Below are 24668 nucleotides of genomic sequence, written 5' to 3'. Positions count from 1 at the left end.
CCGAATCCTTTCACCAAGTGTGAGATTTTGTCAGCTTCTGCAATACGTGTACACAATTGTGAAACACAACTTCTCATCCTACCTGTTGCACTTGGCAGCTCGGTCAAATCCTCTTGGAGATTTCACTGGGTTCTGGCCACCATCTCCAGGAAACATTGATGAATGCCTGAAGTGCAGTTGAATTCATGATGTTTTGAAATTCAGTGATCTTCTGAATACACAAACCTTAGGAATGATCAGCTGCTTCTAATCTGGTTCCTATCTATGTAGGCAACAGTTTTTACATAGCCTAATTGGAGCCATGGTTGTGCATATGTTTTGAAGTACCTGACATCTCCATCACACAATGTCACATCATTAACAACAATCAAAACCCAATCTGAAAGCAGAGTTGTAAATGAGGTACAACAAGTAGCACTGAAAGCAAGTTTATTATGAACACCAACATACAGTTGGAAGACAGCTGACCTCCTAGACCAGAATATATACGCGGACAAGAAAAAAAAATAATCTGAATTTTTCCCACATTTCCCAGTTTCGAGCAAATGTGCACTCAGTGGTCACTTTGAAGTGGAATTGTTGATGTTTTCTCTGAAGCAGGTTCCAAAGTTTCTTCCTGTCTGACCTATTTATTGTACACAGCATTACAATCGTCAAAAGTGATACTATAAATCCCTGATGGCTTAAATTTATCTCATGTTGCAGTCTCCCTATGCCTGAGTTTTTGGTCATTATTCTTTGGGATGTAAAAAGCCGAAATTATATCCTTTGCAGTCTCACATTTTCCGATTCTGTGTGAAATATTACCGTACAGTAAGTCAGCATTAAACACGCATTTGTGTGAAACTGGCCACCGTATCACCAACATCCAAAAGATTATAAAGGTTACATTATGAAAGCAAAGGACATACCCTTAATATTTAAGAAAGATTTACCATGCTCTAAAAAAATTCCCTGAACTGAGAAGGGCACTAATCTTCGCCAGTGGCCAGAAGATTACTTTAACTTGATGTTTCCTTAGGATTCTGCCTATGTTAGATGAAAGGTTGCTGACATACAGAAGGAATGCCCTGGACTTGAACAGTTCCTTATCTTCTTCTTGTGGGTGGTCACGTTTCTTTCGTTTCACAGACTAGCCCTTCGCATTTGTTCACAATATGGTACCGTAATTGTGAAAGAGGGAATTTGTATTACCACTCGGGCTTTATTAATATTTTACACTTTTAACCAGCCACTTTCAGTATTTTATAAACTGTATTTGTGAAAGGGGGAATTTATATTATTACTCTGGTTTTATTAATATTTGCATTTTAATTATCCACCTTTAGGATTTTTATAAACGGGACTCATCCTTATTACTTTTTTTCTTTTAAGTAGCTGCCCCCCCCCCCCCCCCCCCCCTCCCCTTCACCCAATTGATACCCTCCATAGCATCGGTTTTGTTCACATCACCTTTGATACCACCAGTAAACATCTTCCCCATTGCACAGCAGTCAGTACTGCCTTGCCTGCTGTCACTCAACCACCTTTTCGATTGTGCAAGTCTCTTCTCGTTTACTGGGTTCACACTTTGATATTGTCTCGATGCATTACTAGTTTTTATCCAGATTTTATTTTTATAGGGTCTGCTACCCCTTTTGTTTTAAATAATAACTCCTGGTTTTAGCACACTATTCATTTTCAACATGACATGAATGATTAGGAGTGGCTCTAAGTAAGGCAGCTACCTTTCGGCAATGACCTATTAAAAATAATTTTTGTGAATATTCTTCAAGCACAACTCCATAATACTACTTACCACTATCCCTTTGTTCTTTACACCATTGAGGAGTCTTCACAAAAGAATTTTTCCATATTTGTACAGATCACCTAAGGATGCATCTTCTAGTGATACAAAACTGGTCGTGACTTAATAAAAAAGTATTCTACAGCCAATGTGGATTATTTCTTTCAAAATGTGGAAGTTCAGCTGTGGTAGCCAGCAATTTAAAATGAAACAACATGTTTTGCAAAGATCTTCAATGCACAGCAACATGTACACTGTGAATTTTATTGTTACGAAAGTATAAATACAAAGTCCACCAAATACAGCATATTAGTTTCTGAAGCATTATAATCAAGATTGCAATGCATTTTTGTCAGCCCATCACAGCTCACATCACGTATCTCGCCAGCCAATGAGAACACATATTAAGAGCATACAACACGTGATGTAGTCAGCCAACAGCAACAGCACTGTTAAGTAGCACAAACACACAAACAGAAAAAGTTATATATAGTATAGCAACAAGCAAAGCTAAGATTTCACATATAATATTGGTCCCTTTTTGTGTGTGTTACCCTTTAGGATATATCAAACACAAATGTGTTAGCAAAATTTTAAATAAAGACATAAATGGCTGGTCTGCTGGGGCCAAAATTTTTCTAAGTGGCTGGTCCCCAAAGTGTTTAGTTCTGAATGAGAATCAAACACTGTACAATTTAACAAATTCGTTGCACATTCTCACATGTAACATAATTCATCTTGTATAAAAGGAAATTTACTTTGAAAGTAACACATCTCAAACAACCATTCACAATATTTTCCTGCAACCTATTAGAAACAGGTTGGCTTGAGTAGTTGCGAGATAGTGCCAGAAAACAGGCATTACTATGTGTGCACAGCTACGATGATGTAGGAAGCCCATCCTCAGTGTTTTCTCTGCTCATATGCCATTCTGTTTGGAATTTCGTGTATAGTGGCATATCACATGACCATGTGCAGCACTGCGGCATGTTGTCTGGAGGGGACATACGGAGTTATTATACTTAGGGCAACTGCTTTATCATATCCTACCCAGATAAAGAATGCAAAATAAGGAAGCATTACTTTGCATAATACTCATTTCAAAATTAGACTTTACAACACAGAGTACCCTAATATTTCACTATGTGGTGATTTTAACATAGATTTTTGCTTTTATTCATTCTCTGCAATACTGTTATTTAGCATTTCCAATCAGGTTTACATTCACACAGTACTGCAACAAGTTTGTAAGAAGGGATACAAATTTCTTGGAAAAATAAAAAGAACTGTTTTTTGTATATACCAGAACTACGTATGATAAATTTTTCATGACTTTTTCAAATTTCATAGAAAATTAAGAAGGTAATCTGTGAATCCAAGAAAGTGTATAACTGGCAGTTTATATTCTACACCAGGAGTAAATATAAAGTTTTGTTGGGAGTTAATAATGATAAAACACAGTGTGCTGCCAGCTTCTAATTTACTGAAGAATTGTGTTGTGTAAATTTAAGACATAAACAAAACAAATTAAGAAATAACGTTAAGCCCAGAAGACACAACAGACTAGTGTTGAAACATGCCTTGTGATTGAAAAACATTGTGTTTCACGGAAGGCAGATGTGTAAAATTCTGCTAAAGCTGTCAACATATTTGAAACGAAACATTTTATTCAATACTACTGACCACATTTGCTACTTAGTCATCTTCCAGTGAAGATTTACGTTCATTCGTATATATATAGCATTAACAGCTCTTACATTATGTCATAAAAGAAACAGGACATCAGCATACTCCAAGAGCAATGGAATTTCAAAAACCATACTGAATTGCATAATTTGACTTAAATTGCACATTCATGTGTCCAGATTCACACTGATATAGGCACTTACGTGGTACTGAGCTTCTCAGCATGGTTTTCGGGATGCCAGTTGTCTTTGAGTACCAGTACTGTATCATTTCATAATTGGTTCTTTATTATAGCATTAGGTCATAGGTGCCATAGGATGAAAATGTGAACTTGACATTGAGGGAACAGTTGAAACTAGCCAATAGTGTGGAATGAAACACTTTGTTTTAAATTGGCCGTCTCTGCAGAAAAGATCAATAAAAGCCAAATTTGTTTAGCAAACCAACAAAAATATCTTGCCTGTTCTGCAAGACAATTAACGCCTGATTACCAATAATGTGGAAATAAAATGAAATCAGAAAACTGAAACTAATAACATATTTTAGTCTTCCATAATTATGTGACTGTATTTTAATTCACTTGATAGCTCCCAGCCACAGAAATCCATTTTGTTTACAATTGACATGAGAGCTGTAAATTAAGAGAAAACAGCCCAATCATAAAACATAAACATGGTTGACATGGAGAGTACCCCCCCCCCCCCACCCCGCCCCTCCCCCCACTACAACCCAGACTACTCAGCACATGTGCGAATCTGTAGTGGTGCCCGCTGCTTCTGTAGGTAGAGCGATGCATTAAGATGCTGTAATCACAAGTTATAGATAAATAACAGCAATAAGATGACCATTCAGTCACACACATTTTGCAAAGTAACAGAGTGTCCAAATCAGTTAAGAGCATTGTAAGAGACAAACATAAGTGAGTTCTGGTAACACATGGTTGTACATCAGTTATATCTTAATCACTTTCAATATCTTTTGTGTAGTCACTAGAACTGCTGTCAGAATTTAATGAAATAGTAAGTTGTTCTATGTTATTATCCATGACATTAATTTTCCCATGCTTTAATGATTACTTCCTTCACGTGTCTTACACCATTCTGCCAATCTGATGATGTTCGGCTTGTAGTATCATTTGTCAAGCTTTCCATTTCCACCAGGACACATTTTTTATTGTTCCTTTCCACATAACACTTAAATTGCGCCCATATGAGCACAACTGAATTGAAATGGCAGTGATATGATGGCAGTCTGAGGATACTACAGCCGCATTTTTTTGCAAGTTCATCTACAATATAGAGATTACAGAGGTAAAGATGGCTTGTTCTGAGCCATGAAAAACTAGTAATTCACCCTTTCTACAGTCATCTGGTAGAGGAATGTTTGTTTTATTGTAGCCAGTCAATAATGTCATGTTTTCTGGAAGTAACTATAGGTGCCTTATCAATAACAGTTGAATGATAACAATTACTGAATGTTTGTTCATGTTTTTGATGGCCTTTGATATAAACAAAAGTTACACAATGATTCATATATTCCAATTCTGTATGCCTTTAGAAGAGAAAAATCTTCCAAAAACTGAACCCAAGGAATATATATATATTCTGTGTCTGTGTATGTGCGGATGGATATGTGTGTGTGTTTGTGTATGTGCGGATGGATATATGTGTGTGTGTGTGTGTGTGTGTGTGTGTGTGTGTGTGTGTGTGTGTGTGGGTGTGAGTGTGTGTGGGTGGGTGGGTGGGTGGGTGGGTGGGTGGGAGGGTGCGCGCGCGCGTGCGAGAGAGTGTATACCTGTCCTTTTTCCCCCTAAAGCTGTCGGCACACGGACCGTGCATCCGAACGTTGAGCGTGCCAAGTTTCTGACGTCACAGCATGGAATAGCACGCTCGGGAGTCTTTTCGAACGTGCAGAGGAATATCTGTCATGTCAGATATCCTGAGCATGCGTCTGAGCGTTGACCAACGAGATGGTCCAACGCCACCTACGTCACAAGCACGCCGTCTCCCGTCGGTACAGAGTTGTGAGGCGCCATATTGGCATTCATTTAAAGTCTATACGTATATATGCCGTTTCGAGCACCAGAAAATTGAGAATCACTGCAAAACCCGTTGTTAACTGTGTGATTCGTTCCAATAAAATAATGAGAAACATCATATTCGCGGCAAAAGAATTATTGTAACTTGGGTATAATGAGAGTAGGCTATTTGAAGGCAGCGACACACTGAAGATCCACCCAAAACCCATTGTTCTTGGTACAATTTGTTATAATTAAATTTCAGTTAGTAACATATCTACGATTAGTGTTTTTAGCACGAGCTAAGATACTATGATTAGTGCCAACACGGAGATGTTGGTTTAGTGTAATGAAGAGCGCCGGTGTTCTATAAAGAGATTTTTTTTTTGTTGGGGCGGTGGTTCGCGTCCTGACACAACCAATTTTTTTTCTTAACATTCACGTTTTTATTAGGTTCTGATACTTTATTATTAGTTTAATACAAGTGTAGACTATAATATTTGATGTTATGTAAATACAAGTTCACCTTTTTTTGGGGGGTGACTGTTCGATTGGCTTAATCTAAAGGACAGCTTGCGCTACTTGTTTAAAGATATTTTACTCCTTCTTCTTTTACGCTTCATAATTCACATGTTGCAAAGATTCTGCTACTGGGTAGGAACAGTGATCAAGTAAGACTGACCTTGGAGTTTTTCTAAAATGTGGGAATCATGAAATAACGTTTATCTTACGCGGAGAAGTATTCCAAATTTGTAACGCACTGTCTGTAACGGAACTTTTATAAGCCTGTGTCCTTACTGATTGGACATGGTCTTTCCTTTTCGTGGACGATGGAAGAAATGTGCGTTTTAATAGAGCTAACGTGGGAATTACGCGCACCTGTTGAGTAAACAGTGTGATTTACGAACTAGAAACATCCCTCAACTGCCGCTGGAGTGTGTTGCGATCGCGTATACCACGTTGGGGCCCACGTACCGTATGCACAAATCGCATCGTTCCTGAGCGTTCAGCAGCACGTTGAACTTGGCACGCTCAACGTTAACGTTCGACAGCACGGTCCGTGTGCCGACGGCTTAAGGTAAGTCTTTCCGCTCCCGGGATTGGAATGACTCCTTACCCTCTCCCTTAAAACCCACATCCTTTCGTCTTTCCCTCTCCTTGCCTCTTTCCTGATGAAGCAACCGTGGGTTGCAAAAGCTTGAATTTTGTGTGTGTGTGTCTATCAACATACCAACACTTTCGTTTGGTAAGTTACATCGTCTTTGTTTTTAGATGTATTTTTCCCACCTGGAATGTTTCTCTCTTTTTTTATATATATATATATATATATATATATATATATATATATAAAAAAAGAGAGAAACATTCCAGGTGGGAAAAATACATCTAAAAACAAAGACGATGTAACTTACCAAACGAAAGTGTTGGTATGTTGATAGACACACAAACACACACACAAAATTCAAGCTTTTGCAACCCACAGTTGCTTCATCAGGAAAGAGGCAAGGAGAGGGAAAGACGAAAGGATGTGGTTTTTTATATATATATATATATATATATATATATATATATATATATATATATATATATATATATATATATATATATATATATATATATAAACAGAGGCCTCTGTATATGTCTGCTTGTGTCTGTATATGTGTGGATGGGTATGTGTGTGTGTGCGTGCGAGTGTATACCCGTCCTTTTTTTCCCCCTAAGGTAAGTCTTTCCACTCCCGGGATTGGAATGACTCCTTACCCTCTCCCTTAAAACCCATATCCTTTCATCTTTCCCTCTCCTTCCCTCTTTCCTGATATATATATACAACAAAGCAGTTTATTACATTAATAAAGGTATTATACAACCTAAGATGAGTGCTATTAGTTTTAGGACTGCATTACTACACGAACATAAGTTTTCTTAAGAAAAATAAAAGCAATCTTAAAAAACAGTTGACTGTATTGAACCCACAACATTTCCATTAACGAATCAGTGCTTTGTTCTTATGCTAATGTGTCACATAGATAATTTCATTTCATTTCATTTCGTTACTGTGCACTGTAACTGTAATGAAAACTTATACTGTGGACGTGACCGATGTGGTAAATTTCATAAGAAATAGAAACACAACACATGAATTTGGCATAGTGAACAGGGACAATTTTGACTGCAGCACACAGTGGCGTACTGTCAGTATATCAGTTACATTTCCTTCACACTGAATTTAGATACAACTCTCCATCCACCCTTGAAAACAATTTCGGTATGATGGCTGCATACCGCATATAGTGCCCTTAAAATCCACTGAACGTAAAGTGACAACATTTTTCACTGCAAGATCTCCAAATTAAGTGCTACAGGTTTCTTAATTTCAAAACATCATAACAACAATTACCTCTAAAGGCAAGTCATGATGTCAGATTATAAGATATGAAAGAATCCAAACTTTTAACCATATATTTCATTTATGATCATGTGATACAGATCTTGAATATGACAGTTTTCCTTTCAATATTTTTGTACGGAAACTAAATCGTTTACCAAACACTAACTTTAGCAGCAGATGTAATTCTGCCTTATTTGCATACCAATATGTTTATAGTGGTACAATGCAAAAACTACTGTATATTGGGGCACTCCTTTGCCTCCCCTCCATCCTTTGCAGCATGCTATGCATGGCCCACTCCCAAGTCTCATGCTACATCACCTGGTACAGTTTGTGCCCTCAAAACTCGCAACACAGCAAACACATGGAGCAAGAATATCATTTGCAGTTGGCTGACGCCAAGTCCCTACCACTTGACTCACTGAAATGTCAATCATAAAGAAATTCTAATCACAGTATAAATAAGAAATAATTGCAGGTGGCTGGGTTTGAACTGGCGTACTACAACATGCCAGCCAGCAGCAATTATTGATATGTCACATTGCATTTAGACAGCTTGTGTCAATCAATATCTGTCAAGAATCTCTTAGGCAGAAGTTAGTGACTGGAAAACATGCAGAACACACTTGTTTGCAAAAAGAGTAAGTGGATGCAAAAAATTGCAGACAAATTGCACTGATACCTTTTTATTTCAGGATCACCAAGCACATTCTAAGCTCAAACTTTATGATGTTCCCAGAGGAGATGAGGCTTCTCTCAAACAATCAGCATAGCTTCACAAAGATGAACATGTGTGAAATACATCTTGCACTGCAGCACTAATCCACAGTTCCTAGAGTCCTATCAGAGGTATAAAAAAAATACACAAGAGGGTATGCTGCAGTGAAAAAATATTTCAATGACACATTAATATATAATGCAGAAAATAAATGCAAAGTGCTGTAGAATGTCCTCTCCATTAATGGCCAGCCTATTCATGATGGTCGAATTTATCCGCATTTCTTTAGTTTTGCGAACATTTACCTTGAGGCCTGCAACTTCTGTCTCTCTCTGTAACCTGGCCAGTTTCTCTTCGATGTCTTGATATTGTTGTCCCATTACTCACATGTCGTCTGTGAAATCTAGATCTTCGAGCCTATCCCACATCCCCCATTGCACACCTCTCTTCCCCCCATCACTCTCTTCATCACACGGTCCAACACCAAAAGAAATAGTGTTGGCAAAAGAATACATCCTTGTCGTACTCCCGAATTAACTTGGAAAGGCTTTGTTAGTTCTCCATTATGTATTACTTGGCATTCATAGCCTACATACATTTCCTTGATGATGTTAATAATCTTTGTTAGAATGCCATATTTTGCAAGAGTATCCCATATGATTCTTCGGTTGACAGAGTAGAAAGCCTTTTCAAAGTCAATGAAGGTAAGGTAGAGGGTGTGTTGCCACTCCGCACTTTGTTCCAGAATAACTCAGAGTATTGATAAGGTCCACACAGCTTCGATGTTTTCTAAAACCCACCTGCTCTCTCCTCAGTTGTGCTTCCAGAGAATCCTTAATGCAGTTTAAACTGATCCTCGAAAGTACCTTACTCGGTACTGACATTAGGGCAGGGCTTAACAACTGGCCGGTTTTGAGCACGAGTACTCGCGTCTGCTCAGGCACGTGCTCGCGAGCAGGTGCAAGGTCGCGGAGTAGGGAGGGAGGGGAGGGAGGGGAGGGAGGGGGGGGGGGGGAATTGCGCGCGCATGTTTGAATGTGATCTCGCGTTCTTAGCAGATTTAACTAGCCATCTGAATGCTTTGAACATTTTACTACAAGGTAAAGATCTGCTAATTACTCATTTCATAGATCGAATACGAGCTTTTAAAATGAAATTGACACTTTCGGTGAGTCAGCTGGAAACAGGAAACCTAGCTCATTTTCCTAGATTATCATCCATGCAAGATGTTCACAAAGACTGTGAACGTTATTCACATAGTTTAGTTGATCAGCGCTTTCAAGATCTGACAGCACTAGACAGTGATTTTGATCTGTTCTCTTCATATTCAGCGAATATTTAAGAGATTCGTCCTGAGCTGCAGCAAGAAATTATTGACCTGCAGTGTGACAGAGAATACAGAGACAAATTTCAGAACAAGAAAAACATTTTGGAATTCTACAGACACTTCCCTCAAGATAGATTTCATCGTTTGCACAAACTGGCGGCTACAATAATACCAATGTTCGGTTCCACATATGTTTGTGAACAACTGTTCTCTGCAATGAAATGTAACAAGACGCGCCTGAGAAACGCATTGTCTGATCGAAATTTAAACTGCACGCTGCGCCTAAAATGCACAAGAACAATACTCCGAACATAGACGCAATTGTAAAGGGCAAAAAGTACAAGATAACCGAGAATCCCACACTTCAGTGACACCTTTTATTGTGTAACAGTTCACAAATTAATGCGAATGTAGAGGCATACACTAAGCTAATAAAATTATGTGGCATGTGTACATTCTCCTTTATTTGATTCATTTGTCGCAGTAATAATTCGTGAATGATATCCCTGCAGGTGGCTGCGGATTTACATTGACTGGCGGCAGCTGTTGTGTGCCCCACGTGACTTTCCCCACTCTCCGCTCTGGTCCGGTAGTGGGGGTAGCGTGCTCGCACTGCTCCGTGCTCGCGCCTTGCTGCTCACAGCTTGCTCCGCGAGTACGTATGTTGTGAAGCCCTGCATTAGGGTAATGCACCGCCAGTTGTTGCAGTTAGTAACATCTCCTTTTTTGGGTATTTTTACTATAATACCTCATTTCCAATCTGTTGGCAGTTTTTCCTCTCTCCATATCTTCTCTAAGAGGATGTGCAATAACTCAACAGTGGTGTCCAAGCCTGTTTTCAGCATCTCAGATGTTATATTATCTGGTCCTGGTGCCTTCCCATTCTTGATCTGCTTCAGTGCTATACGAATTTCTGCTTTCGTGGGTGCATTTACACCAATGCTGGGACTAGGATCATTGTATTCCATTTGTTCTTGTTCTTCTACCTCCCCACCAAAGTCTCTATTTAGAACTTCTTTAAAGTGTTCCTTCCACCTACATGATTGTTCTTCTTGTGTAGTTAGTATCTCCCCTTTCTTATTCCTTAATGGTCGGTTCCTCTGGAAGCTTTTCTTTGAGAGCATCTTAGTGATATCATATAGTTAATGGAAAGGACGTAGAACAGGTCCAATCTTTCCTCTATCTTGAAAGTAGAGTCACGACTACAGGAGGCACTGAGGAGGACATCCGTAGTCGCATCCGCAAAGCAAATGGTGCATTTGTACAACTGTACCCTGTCTGGAGAAACAGGAACACCTCAAAGAAGACCAAACTCCGGCTTTTCAATAGCAATGTGAAGGCTGTTCTGTTGTATGGTAGTGAAACTTGGAAGGTGAGTAACCACATCAAAAACCAGCTCCAAGTTTTTATCAATCGCTGTCTCTACATATTTTAAATGTGAGGTGGCCAGATATAATGACAAATGAAGATCTTTGGAGGAAGACAAATCAGCAACCAATCAACATACAAATCAAAGAAAGAAAATGTAACTGGACTGGGCATACATTGACGAAACTTGGTTGCACCAAACAGATGTGGAAAAAGATGATCGAGAGAGAAGCTGCAGAGGATGGGAAAACCTGGAGTGAAGTGAAGAGACTTGCTAGAAATTGTACCAGATGGAGGAATCTCGTCATAGCCCTATGTTCCAGAGGGAATGACAGGAACTAAGCAAGCTGCAAGATGTCATAAAAAAGGAGACTGGAAAGGCAGACAAATAAAGGATGGGGTAGGATAATGGAAAGTCCTCTGGCATTAGCAAATTTTGTAAATGATTATTTCCCTGGTATTGCAGAGAACCTGCAGCAAAATCTTCCTAAAACATATGTAGCACCCACAATTACTTACACAGCAAGCACAATGATGATGATTTCCACAACAGAGCTAAAAGTCAGGAAAACAGTATAACAATTAAAAAATAAATCACCAAGCATAGATGACATTCCAGTCTCTGTTCTCAGGGAGTGGACTGATACCATACAAGCCCCCATTAATAAGCATAATAAATGAATCCTTTGGTTCATATGTTTACCCAGAGTATCTAAACGATGCACGAGTGGTGCCTTTACTAAAGAAAGGTAATTTGGAAAGCATTGAAAAGTACAGGCCAGTTTCAATGCTGTCATCATTCTCAAAAATAATTGAAGCAATCATGAAAGTGACACTCATGAATTACATGAGTAACACTTTGACTGCTGAGGATAAGTTAGCTTCCATGCTTCCCCACTCCCCAGCTGCTGAGGACGTATTTAAACACTACTGACGAGTTTACACGACCCATCCTGCCAACCTTTCACTGCTGCAGATGAGTTACTTACATGTCTCGGCGGAAAAAAAAAAAAAGTTTTGAGGGTTAATCATACAACATACAGGCCTATTTGGGCACTGTCACTTGCAAAAAAATCTCATTTCGATATCTTTAACTGTTTATGAAATATGAAGATTGTTATTCCCAATGTACATGTCCAACCACCTGGCAGATACAAAAACAAATAGCTCTAGAAAGAAATGTGACATCTTTCTCCACTCAATTTTAAATAAAATTTCGATATCTTTTCTACACTTCATACACTGCGATATTGAGCTAAAATAAACCATATGCAGAGTTTACACAATGCATTTTCACCTCTACAAACCCTTTAAAATGTCATGCAGTGTTTTACTTAATTTGATGCAGCACAGTAACTATGACAAATAATGAAAGGAAATTCAGTCCTTTATCGAGAATATATCTGAATGTAAGATGAACAAAAATCTAATTTTTTCACAGAATAGTTTTCTTAAAATCTGATTATAATATTTCATATCTCTCAGCACAGCTAGCAGCATTTGGTAAGCAGTACAGTGATAACAAAGTCATGCTCAGTACGGAATTCAGAGAGCACATCGATAGCAGTTAAAGGTTAGCAAAGCATAGATTACTTTCAGAAGTGGCAGAAGTACAATATCAGCCATTGCAGAGTTCACAAGAGAGGTACTTGAAGCTCATGATAGGAATAATTGTGTTACATGCATTTTCTTAGACTTGTTCAAGGCTTTTGACACCGTTGATCATAGAACATTATTGAGAAAGCTATAACCATTAGGTATAAGAGGAACAGCAGATGAATGGACTTTGAAAACAGGCTGCAAAAGGTGCAGATTGTTCACATGTCTGCTGCTGATAAATTTTTAGTAAAACAACTGTCAGACAAGAAACGCATAAACACAGGTGTTCCTCACTCAGGGTAGCATATTGGGTCCAATTGTTTAGCAACTTGCTGAGGAGGGCTCAAAAATGCCAAGAGATGAATGGTGGTCACTTTTAACATCTGCCACAATCTGGTTAGTACCTCAGGTTACTACTGAATTTCCTTTCCTCTATTGTGTTGCTTTGTACCCTGGTAGTTTAAGACATGGAGGAAACGTTCTCTTTGCTGATGACAGCAATATCATAATTACTGATAAAATATTAGAAGTCCTATTACAGAACGTAAATAAAACCCTCAAGGGTGTTTACAACTGGACGACATGTAATAAATTAACATGAAACACAAAGAAAATAAACAGTATACATTTCAGCATAAAGAGAAGAAGCAACTCTATCACATTACACATAAATGATAAATCTAAGACTGTGTAGCAAACACCAAGTTTTTGGGGATGAACACTGATTGTCAGCTAACATGGAGTGAACCAACAAAGATACTGGAAAAAAAGAATGTCCTGTGTAAATTGAAGGTGGAATGGAAAGAAAGGAAATGAAAAGGAAGGGGAGGGGTTATTAATATAAGCTGCATCGTGACATTATGCGGATAAGTGAACAGACATCACACATTGATTCACTTAGATGGGCAATGGAGCCACCTTCTTTAGTGTGGAAGCACAAGAATGTACGACCTTCTGTGGAAATCTCAGAGTAGCGAGCATGGAGGAAATTGACAAGTGAAAATGTGCATTGACCAGGACTCAAACCTGAGATCATCTGCTTACTACACAGGAGCGTTAACAACTGTGTCACCCAAGACACAGTGTTCATCGCAACTGCGCAGACTATTTTGGCACACCTCATGGCTGACTCACAGTCTCACCAAGCTCTACCTATCAGCAGTCCCTGTCAATTTCCTCCATACTCACTACTCTGAGATTTCCACAGAAGGTGGGACGTACTTGTACATCTGCACTAAAGAAATCAATGTGTGATGTCTGTTCACAGAATTCATCCGCGTGTATGGGCATTGGATCCACCTTCTTCAGTGCAGATTCACAAGTACATCCAACCTCCTGCAGGAACCTGAGAGTAGCAAGCATGGAGGAAATGGACAGGGACTGTGGATAGGTGGTGATCGGTGGAAATATGGGTTGGCCATGAGGCATGCCGAAATAGTCCATGCTGTTGTGATGAACACTGTATCCTGGGTGGCGCAGTGGTTGTTGCACTTGCTTAGTAAGCACGAGATCCCAGATTCAAGTCCCAGTCCAGTACACATTTTCACTTGTTGCTGCTGATTCCGCATAATATCCCAATGCAGCTGACATCAGTAAGCCCTTCCCTTCCCTTCCCTTCCCTTCCCTTCCCTTCCCTTCCCTCTCCCCCCCCCCCCTCCACCTTCAATTTACATATAATGCATCACAGCAGTGGATTCTGCATGGTGTCCATTCTTTAAGACATGTCCAAAAGAATAGACACCAGGCATTCATATAAAAAATAATGTCATCAGCATGCTATGCTCTCAGAGTGTTAGCATCATTTTGTAACAGTCAATGTGTTGTGATGACATAATGTGCTTACATACACTCAGTTCTTAGTTATGGGATTCTTTTCTGGGAATTGGAGGCAAAAAAAACATGGACAGGGCTTATAAAATGCAGGGCAAGGCCATAAGAATAACAACTGGAAATAGTAGTTGGACTCATTCTAAAGAGCTATTTAAAAAACACTACACTAATAGTTTTATACATAATCATGGAATAAGAGCCAGTTTGTAGTTCCATTTACCCAAGAAAAAATATTCAGAACAGCATTTTATATCAGGGAATAAAATTGTATAACAAATTGCCTGAGGAAATGAAAAAGATTACTAAAATTCATTTGTTTAGAAACACAGATAAAACATTCTTCACAAGTAACGCACATTATACAGTTAAAGATTACTTACAAGGGAACTTCCGCATTGCACCCCCTCAGATTTAGTTATAAGTTGGCACAGTGGATAGGCCTTGCAAAACTGAACACAGATCAATCGAGAAAACAGGAAGAAGTTGCGTGGAGCTATGAAAAAAATAATCAAAATATACAAAGTGAGTAGTCCATGTGCAACATATGCAACATCAAGGAAAGTGAGAGTTCAGGAGCTCAGTGGTCCCGTGGTCAGCGTGAGCAGCTGCAGAGCGAGAGGTCCTTGGTTCAAATCTTGCCTCGAGTGAAAAATTTATTTTCTTTATTTTTGCAAAGTTATGATCTGTCCGTTCGTTCATTGATGTCTTTGTTCACTATAATAAGCTTAGTGTCTGTGTTTTGCGACCACCGCACTGCAAAACGGTGCGATTAGTAGACGAAAGGACATGCCTCTCCAATGGGAACCGAAAACATTTGATTGCAAGGTCATAGGTCAACCGATTCCTCCACAGGAAAACACGTATCATATACTCTATATGACACTGGTGACATATAATAATTGTCTGAAAATAAAAAATTAAACTCTTCACCCAAAGGAAGACTTGAACCCAGGATCTCTCGTTCCACAGCTGCTCACGCTAACCACGGGACCACGGTGTACCTGAGCTCGCACTTTCCTCGATGTTGCCTATCTTGCACATGGACTACTCAGTTTGTATATTTTGCTTTTTTTTTCGTAGTTCCACACAACTTCTTCCTGTTTTCTCGATAGATCTGTGTTCAGTTTTTCAAGGCCTATCCACTGTGCCAACTTATAACTAAATATGAGGGGGGTGCGATGGGGAGGTTCCCTTGTTAGAGGACCCACAGTAGTGGACAGTAATTGAAAGGGGATAACTACAGCAACTTGACAAAATTCAGTACAATATTACTGTTTACTGCTTTCACAAGGGTCATGTGTCAAGATGTATAAAGCATGATAGCAATGTCTGTTGGCTTAGTTTTTCGGGTCAACAACAGTACAGAGTTGAGAAGAGTCCGGAACTGAGTCAAGGGGCACAGCACCATCTTCTCAACCCAGGAGTCAATAGTAGGTGTCTTACTGAGTGTGCCCATCAGGGATGGAACTACATTTTACATAGCAAGTGACAGGAAACAGCCCAGGAGTCATCAGTGGGTGTTCTCAATGTATGGGCAGTAAACAAGGAAACAACATTTTATATTGCAAGTTGCCTGAAACAATGTGTGTGTAGATGAAGAAACATTGGGTAATAGAGAATTACCAAATGCAGCAGTGCAGCTGTGAGGATACTGCTCTCACATTTGGGGGATGAAGCTGCTCAGTCCGGCCATCCTGATTTAAGCTTTCTGTGGTTTTCCTAGATTGCTAAGGTAAGTACCAGGATAGTTTTTTAATCAAGGCCATGGCCAACCACCTGCCCTATCCCCACAGGCTACCTGTCCTATCCTCTTAAAGCATGTTATGTATGCCATGTGTTATATTTCGGCTCACTGATTAGCATTGTATTACGTTGACAAATCCTGAATAACAGCGAGATGGTCCTTGGATGAATAAAGATAAATAAAATAAATAACTTCATATATGCTATCTTGTCAAAGAAACAGTAAGAATATTTTTGAAGATATATGATTGTCTTGTTGAATTTTGGACTAATAGAACTCGGTATGCTACCAGCACCCTTTTCACTGGTCCTCTCTTACGGTATTTTGTGGGACAGCAGCCATCGCATGTATCCATGACCGCACCACTTCTGCACTTACTCCCTGGTTCCAACTTGGAACATCCTCATGCCACCGCTGCCATCGTCATCATCTGCAGCTTCTGCCACAGAGGCCATGGATGTTTCAACAGTTACCCCAGTGCCCACATTGGTGGACCACCCTTTCTCCAAGGAGTAAGGGGTGCTAAAATCCTGTACATAACACTTCAATACATGCAACATCACGATGTCACTGGTACTCTATACTTCAAATATTCTGCCAACGGCATCTGTGCAGCCTGGCCACCAGAGGCAGTGGGTTACATATCTTGGCCACATGGCATGGCATCCACCACACCATCTACCAGAGCCCTCCACTTTATAAGAGCAGCGCAGCAGGCACTCGCTCTCATATTGTGTTCTCCCTTATTCTCAGCAACTGCTTGTATCAATACCTGGAATGTTTTTATGTTTGTGTCTATGTTGTCACCTGCTGCTCGCCGATATGTGGGGTAAGAATAATTTTGGTTCACTGTGGCTGTGCTATTGTTTGTGTCTTACATTATGTCAATCCTTATAATGAAGAGAAAGAACAGTATTACATTATAAGAGTAATGGTGAAGATGCGGAGAATATCACAATCTTTAAATATTTAGGGGTAATGCTAAGAAACATTGTGATTAGGGACAAACATAGTGAATGAGAATGGAATACTTAAATTTGTTGGAAGGGAACTTGAAAAGTGCAATTAATCTATCAATTTAATCACTTACAACATACTAGTGTGACCGATTCTGGTGAACGGAATCTGTATCAAGCAAGACTGCAGGCACCAAAGGAACTCAGAGACACATCATTAGGATTGCAACTGGTCCAAATAGTCCATGCAAAAGTGCAACAGATATTCTCGGGAACTTAGATGAGTATATTGGGAAGAAATGGGACACCATTTTTGTCAAACACTGTTGGGTCAATTTATAGAACCTGAACTGAAGGAAGACTTCAACATTTTTGACATCACCTTATATAGGTCACATAGGGATCCTGAGTTTAGGTAGGAGAGGTTAGGTCATTTACAGAAGCAACAGATGATCATTTTCTCTTGCTCAATATACAAATGCAACAGAATAGAAGCATAACATTAGTCAATAGCCTGGAGATTTCTCACTGAGTCAGTTCATATTAAAACACAGTCAAGGGAAGTCTGTTTAACAAAATGGAGGGTTCTGCTAATGGCTGTCACCTCAGCTATAAACACACTACATGTTTCTGGCACCTAATGGCTTTCCATACTGGCAAGAGATGTAAAAGCATATCCTGCTTGATTCACAGATTTAGAGCCGTTGGTGTAAAAGATGGTAGCACCTTGGAACTCTTTAAAAACTCTATGTAACAATGTCAAAAGGTCATGGGGGGCAACAGAGACTTTAGGATCTTGCAAGAGATCAGTCCTAATCCATGTCCAAGTGCGTGAGAAAACACAAGGAACACAGCTCAGGGAGGGAGACGGAGACCTTGCCATAGGGAAGCAAGGTGAATTCCAACTTGTATCCCCACCCAAGGCTGGGTGTCAGAAGGACAACACCCCTCATACACAAAGAGAATGCAATACATGGGATTGCCAAGGAACTGTTGAATCCTTACTGCACAGGAGACCAAGATCTGGTACCGTCGATTCTGAAGAGGGCAGATCCCCACTTCAGCAAGGAGACTGTCTACGAGACTACTCTACAAGAACTGCATATTTCTAACACACACAACTATGGATAAAGTTTACTTAGAATTACTATTAACTGCATTATTCTGTATTACAGTTCTTTCAAAGTAATTTTAATAACTATTTAGTAAATCAGAAAGTGTGAATGGACTGTCATTAAAATATTGTGGACAGTCCAGTTAACGCACAGTTGCCACTCACATAAAATGTTACTTTCCGTGCTGTATTGCAATCATTTATTACCTGTCCATTAGGTCTTGTAACACCTGGACACAGAGGGTTATTTGGATCATGTTCTGGAATTTCCTCTTCTTGAGGACGCTCAATTTGACCACTCCACGGACGTTTCATGCGATGAGGCGACACAAGAACCCATTCATCTTTCAGTGGATTGTACCGTATGTGTTGGTGATCTGAAGCAAAATATAACACTACAGAAACTGAACTTAATACAATATAATGCTTAGAAACTGAACTTAATACAATATAATGCTTAATTACAGATTAAATCTAAATTTTTATGAAGACTGTCCAATGTTTTAAGAATAACTGATTCCTGGTCCACTGTTCCATATTCAAGGAAGATATGATAACAGTCAACATAATGATTACAAACTGCAACAATCTACAACTATTACAAGCAGGAATGATTCACTTAATTCATCCAATAAATTTTCTCTGAACAGTGTGGTTGAGATGGTACTTATAATTCTGTTAAACTGTATTTCTCCCTCATTAGCTCAAACTGATTGAAAGGAATACTTTATTGGTGCTATCTGACCAGCACAGCCGGAAAAAAGAAAATGGCTCACATCTATTTCATGAAAGACAGTGGTTGCAACTGTGTCCATAATTATTTGGCAGTTGCTGTTTGGAAACTGTTACCCTAAAAATGCCTACTGAAAATACTCGAAATAACAGAAATTGAGAACACCTCCAATCACACTAAATACTTCTGGGAATTGGTTGTACAAGTAACCTCTTACCAGACATTAGAATGTAAATGTGACTGTATAAAGGGTGATCCCTAAATTACATCCATCCTGTTGGGTGGCTCCTGAAGCTCTGGATTTACATGTTCAACAGGCCATTTCATCATGGAGTGCGAGTAATATTCTCAGCTATGAGCCCAGTGACCACCTCAGTTGTCAGGCAAGTTTGTCAACTCTTCCTGGTCCCTTCCCCTAATAATCACCACACAATCTTTTTAGAGAAGAGCTATCCCAAGAGAGCCTATATCACAGGAGACATAGGTGAGTCCTGCACTTTAATTAGTTGCTTGGTATTCAATACCTAGGGAATTTTGTACGAAGTCAGGCATTCCCCCTCCATGAATATTCTCTAGCGGAAGGCTCTTCTTACAAGGGAACCTCCCCATCGCACCCCCCTCAGATTTAGTTATAAGTTGGCACAGTGGATAGGCCTTGAAAAACTGAACACAGATCAATTGAGAAAACAGGAAGAAGTTGTGTAGAACTGTGAAAAAATAAACAAAATATACAATATATATATTGGCCGACCATAGTGAAAAAAAGAGGAAAAGCCAACCACCAAGAACACATTAAAAACTCAGTTTAAAGTCGGAGGCTAAAAGTCAGAATCAACACTAAAAAACAAACACTCAGATTAAACTATAAAAACCCCCTGCCCGAATAAAACGCAAAACTAAGTCCACCGTGGCAGAGGCATCTAGTAAAAGGGGAGGGGGCGTATCATGCAGCGCAAATGTCTGCCTGAGCACAGTTAAAAGCGGACAAGTTAATAAAATGTGCACCACCGTCAAAACCGCCCCACAGCGACAGAGAGGCGGGTCCTCACGACGCAATAAATAACTGTGAGACAGTCGAGTGTGGCCAATGCGGAGCCGACAAAGAACAACTGAATCTCTGCGAGTGGCTCACATGGATGACTGCCACACACGCGTCGTCGCCTTGAGAGAACGGAGTTAGTTTGGCGTGGGCAGATTGCGCCATACAGTGTCCCAAAGCGAGAGAACTTCGCGGCGGAAGACTGCCCGCAAATCAGTCTCCGGGAGGCCAATGTCCAGGGTGGATTCACTGGTGGCCTGTTTGGCCAGGCGGTCAACACGTTCATTGCCCAGGATACTGACGTGACCGGGGGTCCACACAAAGACCACAGAGCGGCCGCAACGGGCAAGAGTATGCAGGGACTCATGGATAGCCATCACCAGACGAGAACGAGGAAAACACTGGTCGAGAGCTCGTAAACCGCTCAGGGAATCGCTACAGAGAATGAAGGACTCACCTGAGCAGGAGCGGATGTACTCTAGGACACGAAAGATGGCGACCAGCTCAGCAGTGTAAACGCTGCAGCCATCCGGCAAGGAACTTTGTTCGGAATGGTCTCCTAGAGTTAGCGCATACCCGATACGACCAGCTACCATCGAACCGTCAGTGTAACCAATTCCAGAGCCCTGATACGTGGCCAGGATGGAATAAAAGTGGCGGCAGAAGGCCTCTGGAGGGACTGAGTCCTTCGGGCTCTGTGCCAAATCGAGCCGAAGGCAAGGGCGAGGCACACACCATGGGGGCATGCGCAGAGGTGCCCGGAAAGAAGGTGGAAATGGGAAAAACCCAAGCCCAGAGAGGAGTTCTTTGACGCATACGGCGATCGGACAACCCGACCGGGGCCGACGTTCTGGCAGATGGACGACTGACTGCGGGAACAGGACACGGTAATTTGGATGCCCAGGCAAGTGAAAAACATGGGCAGCATAAGCAGCCAGTAATTGTTGGCGTCGGAACCGCATTGGAGGGACACCTGCCTCCACTAGTATGCTGTCCACAGGGCTGGTGCGGAAAGCACCAGTGGCAAGGCGTATCCCGCTGTGGAGAATTGGGTCCAGCACCCGCAACGCAGATGGGGATGCTGAGCCATAATCCAGGCTACCATAATCCAGACGGGACTGGATTAACGCCTGGTAGAGCCGCAACAGGGTAGATCGGTCGGCGCCCCAGCAGGTGTGGCTCAAGCATCTCAGAGCGTTTAGATGCCGCCAACACGCCTGTTTAAGCTGCCGGATATGAGGCAGCCAAGTCAACCGGGCATCGAAAACCACCCCCAAAAACCTGTGTGATTCCACCACTGAAAGAAGTTCGCCGGCAAGATAAAGCCGCGGCTCCGGGTGGACAGTACGTCGCCAGCAGAAATGCATAACGCAGGTTTTGGCTGCCGAAAACTGGAACCCATGAGCTACAGCCCAAGACTGCGCCTTGCGGATAGCGCTCTGTAGCTGACGTTCAACAGCTGCAATGCCAGTAGAGCTGTAGTAAAGGCAGAAGTCGTCAGCATACAGGGAAGCGGATACAGAATTTCCCACGGCCGCAGCGAGCCCGTTAATGGTTATTAAAAACAGGCAGACACTTAAAACAGAACCCTGTGGCACACCGGTCTCCTGGACATGGGAGGAACTATATGAGGCCGCGACTTGCACGCGGAAGGTACGATACGACAGAAAATTTCTGATAAAGATCGGCAGAGGGCCCCGAAGACCCCATCCATGAAGTGTAGAAAGGACGTGATGACGCCATGTCGAATCGTACGCCTTCCGCATGTCGAAAAAGACAGCGACCAGGTGCTGACGGCGGGCAAAGGCAGTATGGATGGCCGAATCCAGGCTCACCAGATTGTCGGCGGCGGAGCGGCCTTTACGGAACCCACCCTGAGACGGAGCCAGAAGGCTCCTTGACTCCAGTACCCAATTCAAGCGCCGGCTCACCATCCGTTCAAGCAACTTGCAAAGAATGTTGGTGAGGCTAATGGGACGGTAGCTGTCCAACTCCAGAGGACTCTTTCCAGGTTTCAAAACGGGGATGACAACGCTTTCCTGCCATTGCGACGGAAACTCCCCCTCGACCCAAAGACGGTTGTAAAGATCGAGGAGGCGCCACTGGCAGTCCACTGAAAGGTGTTTCAGCATCTGACAGTGGATGCCATCTGGCCCAGGAGCGGTATCAGGGCAAGCGGCTAGGGCACTGTGAAATTCCCACTCACTGAATGGAGCATTGTAAGATTGTGGGTGGTGGGTGCGAAACGAAAGGCTCCGACGTTCCATCCGCTCTTTCATGGAGCGGAAGGCCAGTGGGTAATTGGAAGAAGCTGAACTAAAAGCAAAATGCTCTGACAAGCTGTTGGCAATTTCGTCGGAGTCTGTACAAACTGCCCCATTCAGTGAGAGCGCAGGGACGCTGGCAGGGGTCCGATAGCCATAGAGGCTTCGGATCTTGGCCCAGACCTGTGATGGAGAGACATGGAGGCCAATGGTGGACACATACTGCTCCCAGCACTCCTGCTTGCTTTGGCGGATAAGGCGGCGGGCCCGCGCACGCAGCCGTTTGAAGGTGATGAGGTGTTCAATGCAGGGATGTCGCTTGTGACGCTATAGCGCCCGCCGGCGATCTGTAATCGCTGCAGCGATCTCAGGCGATAACCAAGGCACAGACTGCTGCCGAGGGGACCCAGAGGAACGGGGAATGGCAGATTCGGCGGCAGTAACGATGCCGGTGGTGACCGATTGAACCACCGCATCAATGTCATCATTAGAGAGAGGCTCAATAGCGGCAGTGGAGGAGAACAAGTCCCAGTCAGCCTTATTCATAGCCCATCTGCTAGGGCGCCCAGAAGAGTGATGCTGTGGTAGTGACAGAAAGATCGGAAAGTGGTCACTACCACACAGGTCGTCATGCACACTCCATTGGACAGACAGTAAGAGGCTAGGGCTACAGATTGAAAGGTCAATGGCGGAGTATGTGCCATGCGCCACACTGAAGTGTGTGAAGGCACCATCATTTAAAATCGAGAGATCGAGCTGCGACAATAAATGCTCAACGGTGGCGCCTCGACCTGTTGCCACTGACCCACCCCACAGAGGGTTATGGGCGTTGAAGTCGCCCAATATAGCAAGAAAGGTGGCGGCAATTGGGCTATCAGCGCAGCCAGGACATGCTGCGAGACATCACCATCCGGTTGAAGGTAAAGACTGCAGATGGTCACAGCCTGTGGCGTCCACACCCGAACAGCAATAGCCTCTAAAGGTGTTTGGAGAGGGACAGACTCGCTGTGCAGAGTGTGAAGGACATAGAGGCAGACGCCACCAGACACCCTTTCATATGCTGCCCGGTTCTTATAATAACCCTGATAGCCACGGAGGGCGGGGGTTTGCATTGCTGGAAACCAAGTTTCCTGAAGAGCAATGCAGAAGAAAGGGTGAAGGCTGATAAGTTGGTGGAGCTCAGCTAGATGGTGGAAGAAACCGCTGCAGTTCCACTGGAGGATGATATTGTCCATGGCGGAGAAAGGCGTGACGGGACTGGGAAGGCAGATTACGCCGCTGGGTCACCTGCTGCCTCTGATGGAGCACCTGTGCAAGTGCTATCCATTGCGTCTGAGGGACCGGCGAGATCGAGGTCCTCAGCGGACGCAAGGATCTCCACCTCATTGTCAGACGCAGAGCTTTTAGGTAGCGGTGGAGTAGGTGCCACCGCAGGTGTCTTGGTCTTACGGGTCTTCAAAGTCGTTTTCTCTCGCTGTTCCTTTGGTTGCCGTTGTTGGTTGGTTGGTTGGTTGTTTGAAGTTAAAGGGACCAAACAGCAAGGTCATCAGTCCCTTGTTTCAAATAGACTCCATTCTGCTAACGGGACATCTCAGTATAGTCAGAAAAATAAAACGGATAAAGGGGAAACGTAAAAGGGCAGTCACGTTGTCATTAGTAAAAACAAATGAGGGAAGTTGGCAAGAGAACGAACCCAACACTATGCTGAAACAGCATAGGCAAGACCACCTGTGACTTAAAAGGTACAACTGCTATAATGCAGAAAGTACGTATGGGAATAGAAAAACTAACCAAGCCTTAAAAAGAAGGGGTAAAAACAGAGTAAAAGGGAAAGAAAAGAGGATTCCGGTCAGGGAGGTGAATCGGGAATCTCTGAACACTGCCTACAGTGGGAGACACCCAAACACTCACCGCCCTGCCCCAACACCAGAGGGAGATTAAAAACTTTAAAAATGAGAATAAAAACCACTCTCCCGGAGGAAACCTAGAACCAGAGAGACCATCCGGGAATCGTCAGCCAACATCAAAGGTAAAGTGTGGGGTAGTCTGTACTTAGCACGCAGAGCCAAAAGAAGGGGGCATTCAACCAAAATGTGGG

General features: G+C 42.0%; 1 protein-coding gene across 2 annotated transcripts in view; it reads right to left on the bottom strand.

The window, feature by feature from the left end:
• LOC124555297 (probable galactose-1-phosphate uridylyltransferase) overlaps nucleotides 1-24668 on the bottom strand; it is a 192083-nt gene that overhangs the window by 134494 nt on the left and 32921 nt on the right. For both annotated transcript variants that reach the window (XM_047129168.1, XM_047129169.1), the window contains one exon: nucleotides 18742-18911. In XM_047129168.1, the coding sequence (XP_046985124.1) occupies nucleotides 18742-18911 (170 nt within the window). The remainder of the gene's footprint in view (nucleotides 1-18741; nucleotides 18912-24668) is intronic.

Source organism: Schistocerca americana, chromosome X (assembly GCF_021461395.2).
Source record: "Schistocerca americana isolate TAMUIC-IGC-003095 chromosome X, iqSchAmer2.1, whole genome shotgun sequence".
Classification (NCBI taxonomy): domain Eukaryota; kingdom Metazoa; phylum Arthropoda; class Insecta; order Orthoptera; family Acrididae; genus Schistocerca; species Schistocerca americana.
Note: the sequence above shows the minus strand (reverse complement) of the source record. Positions and strands in the feature narration are given on the sequence as shown.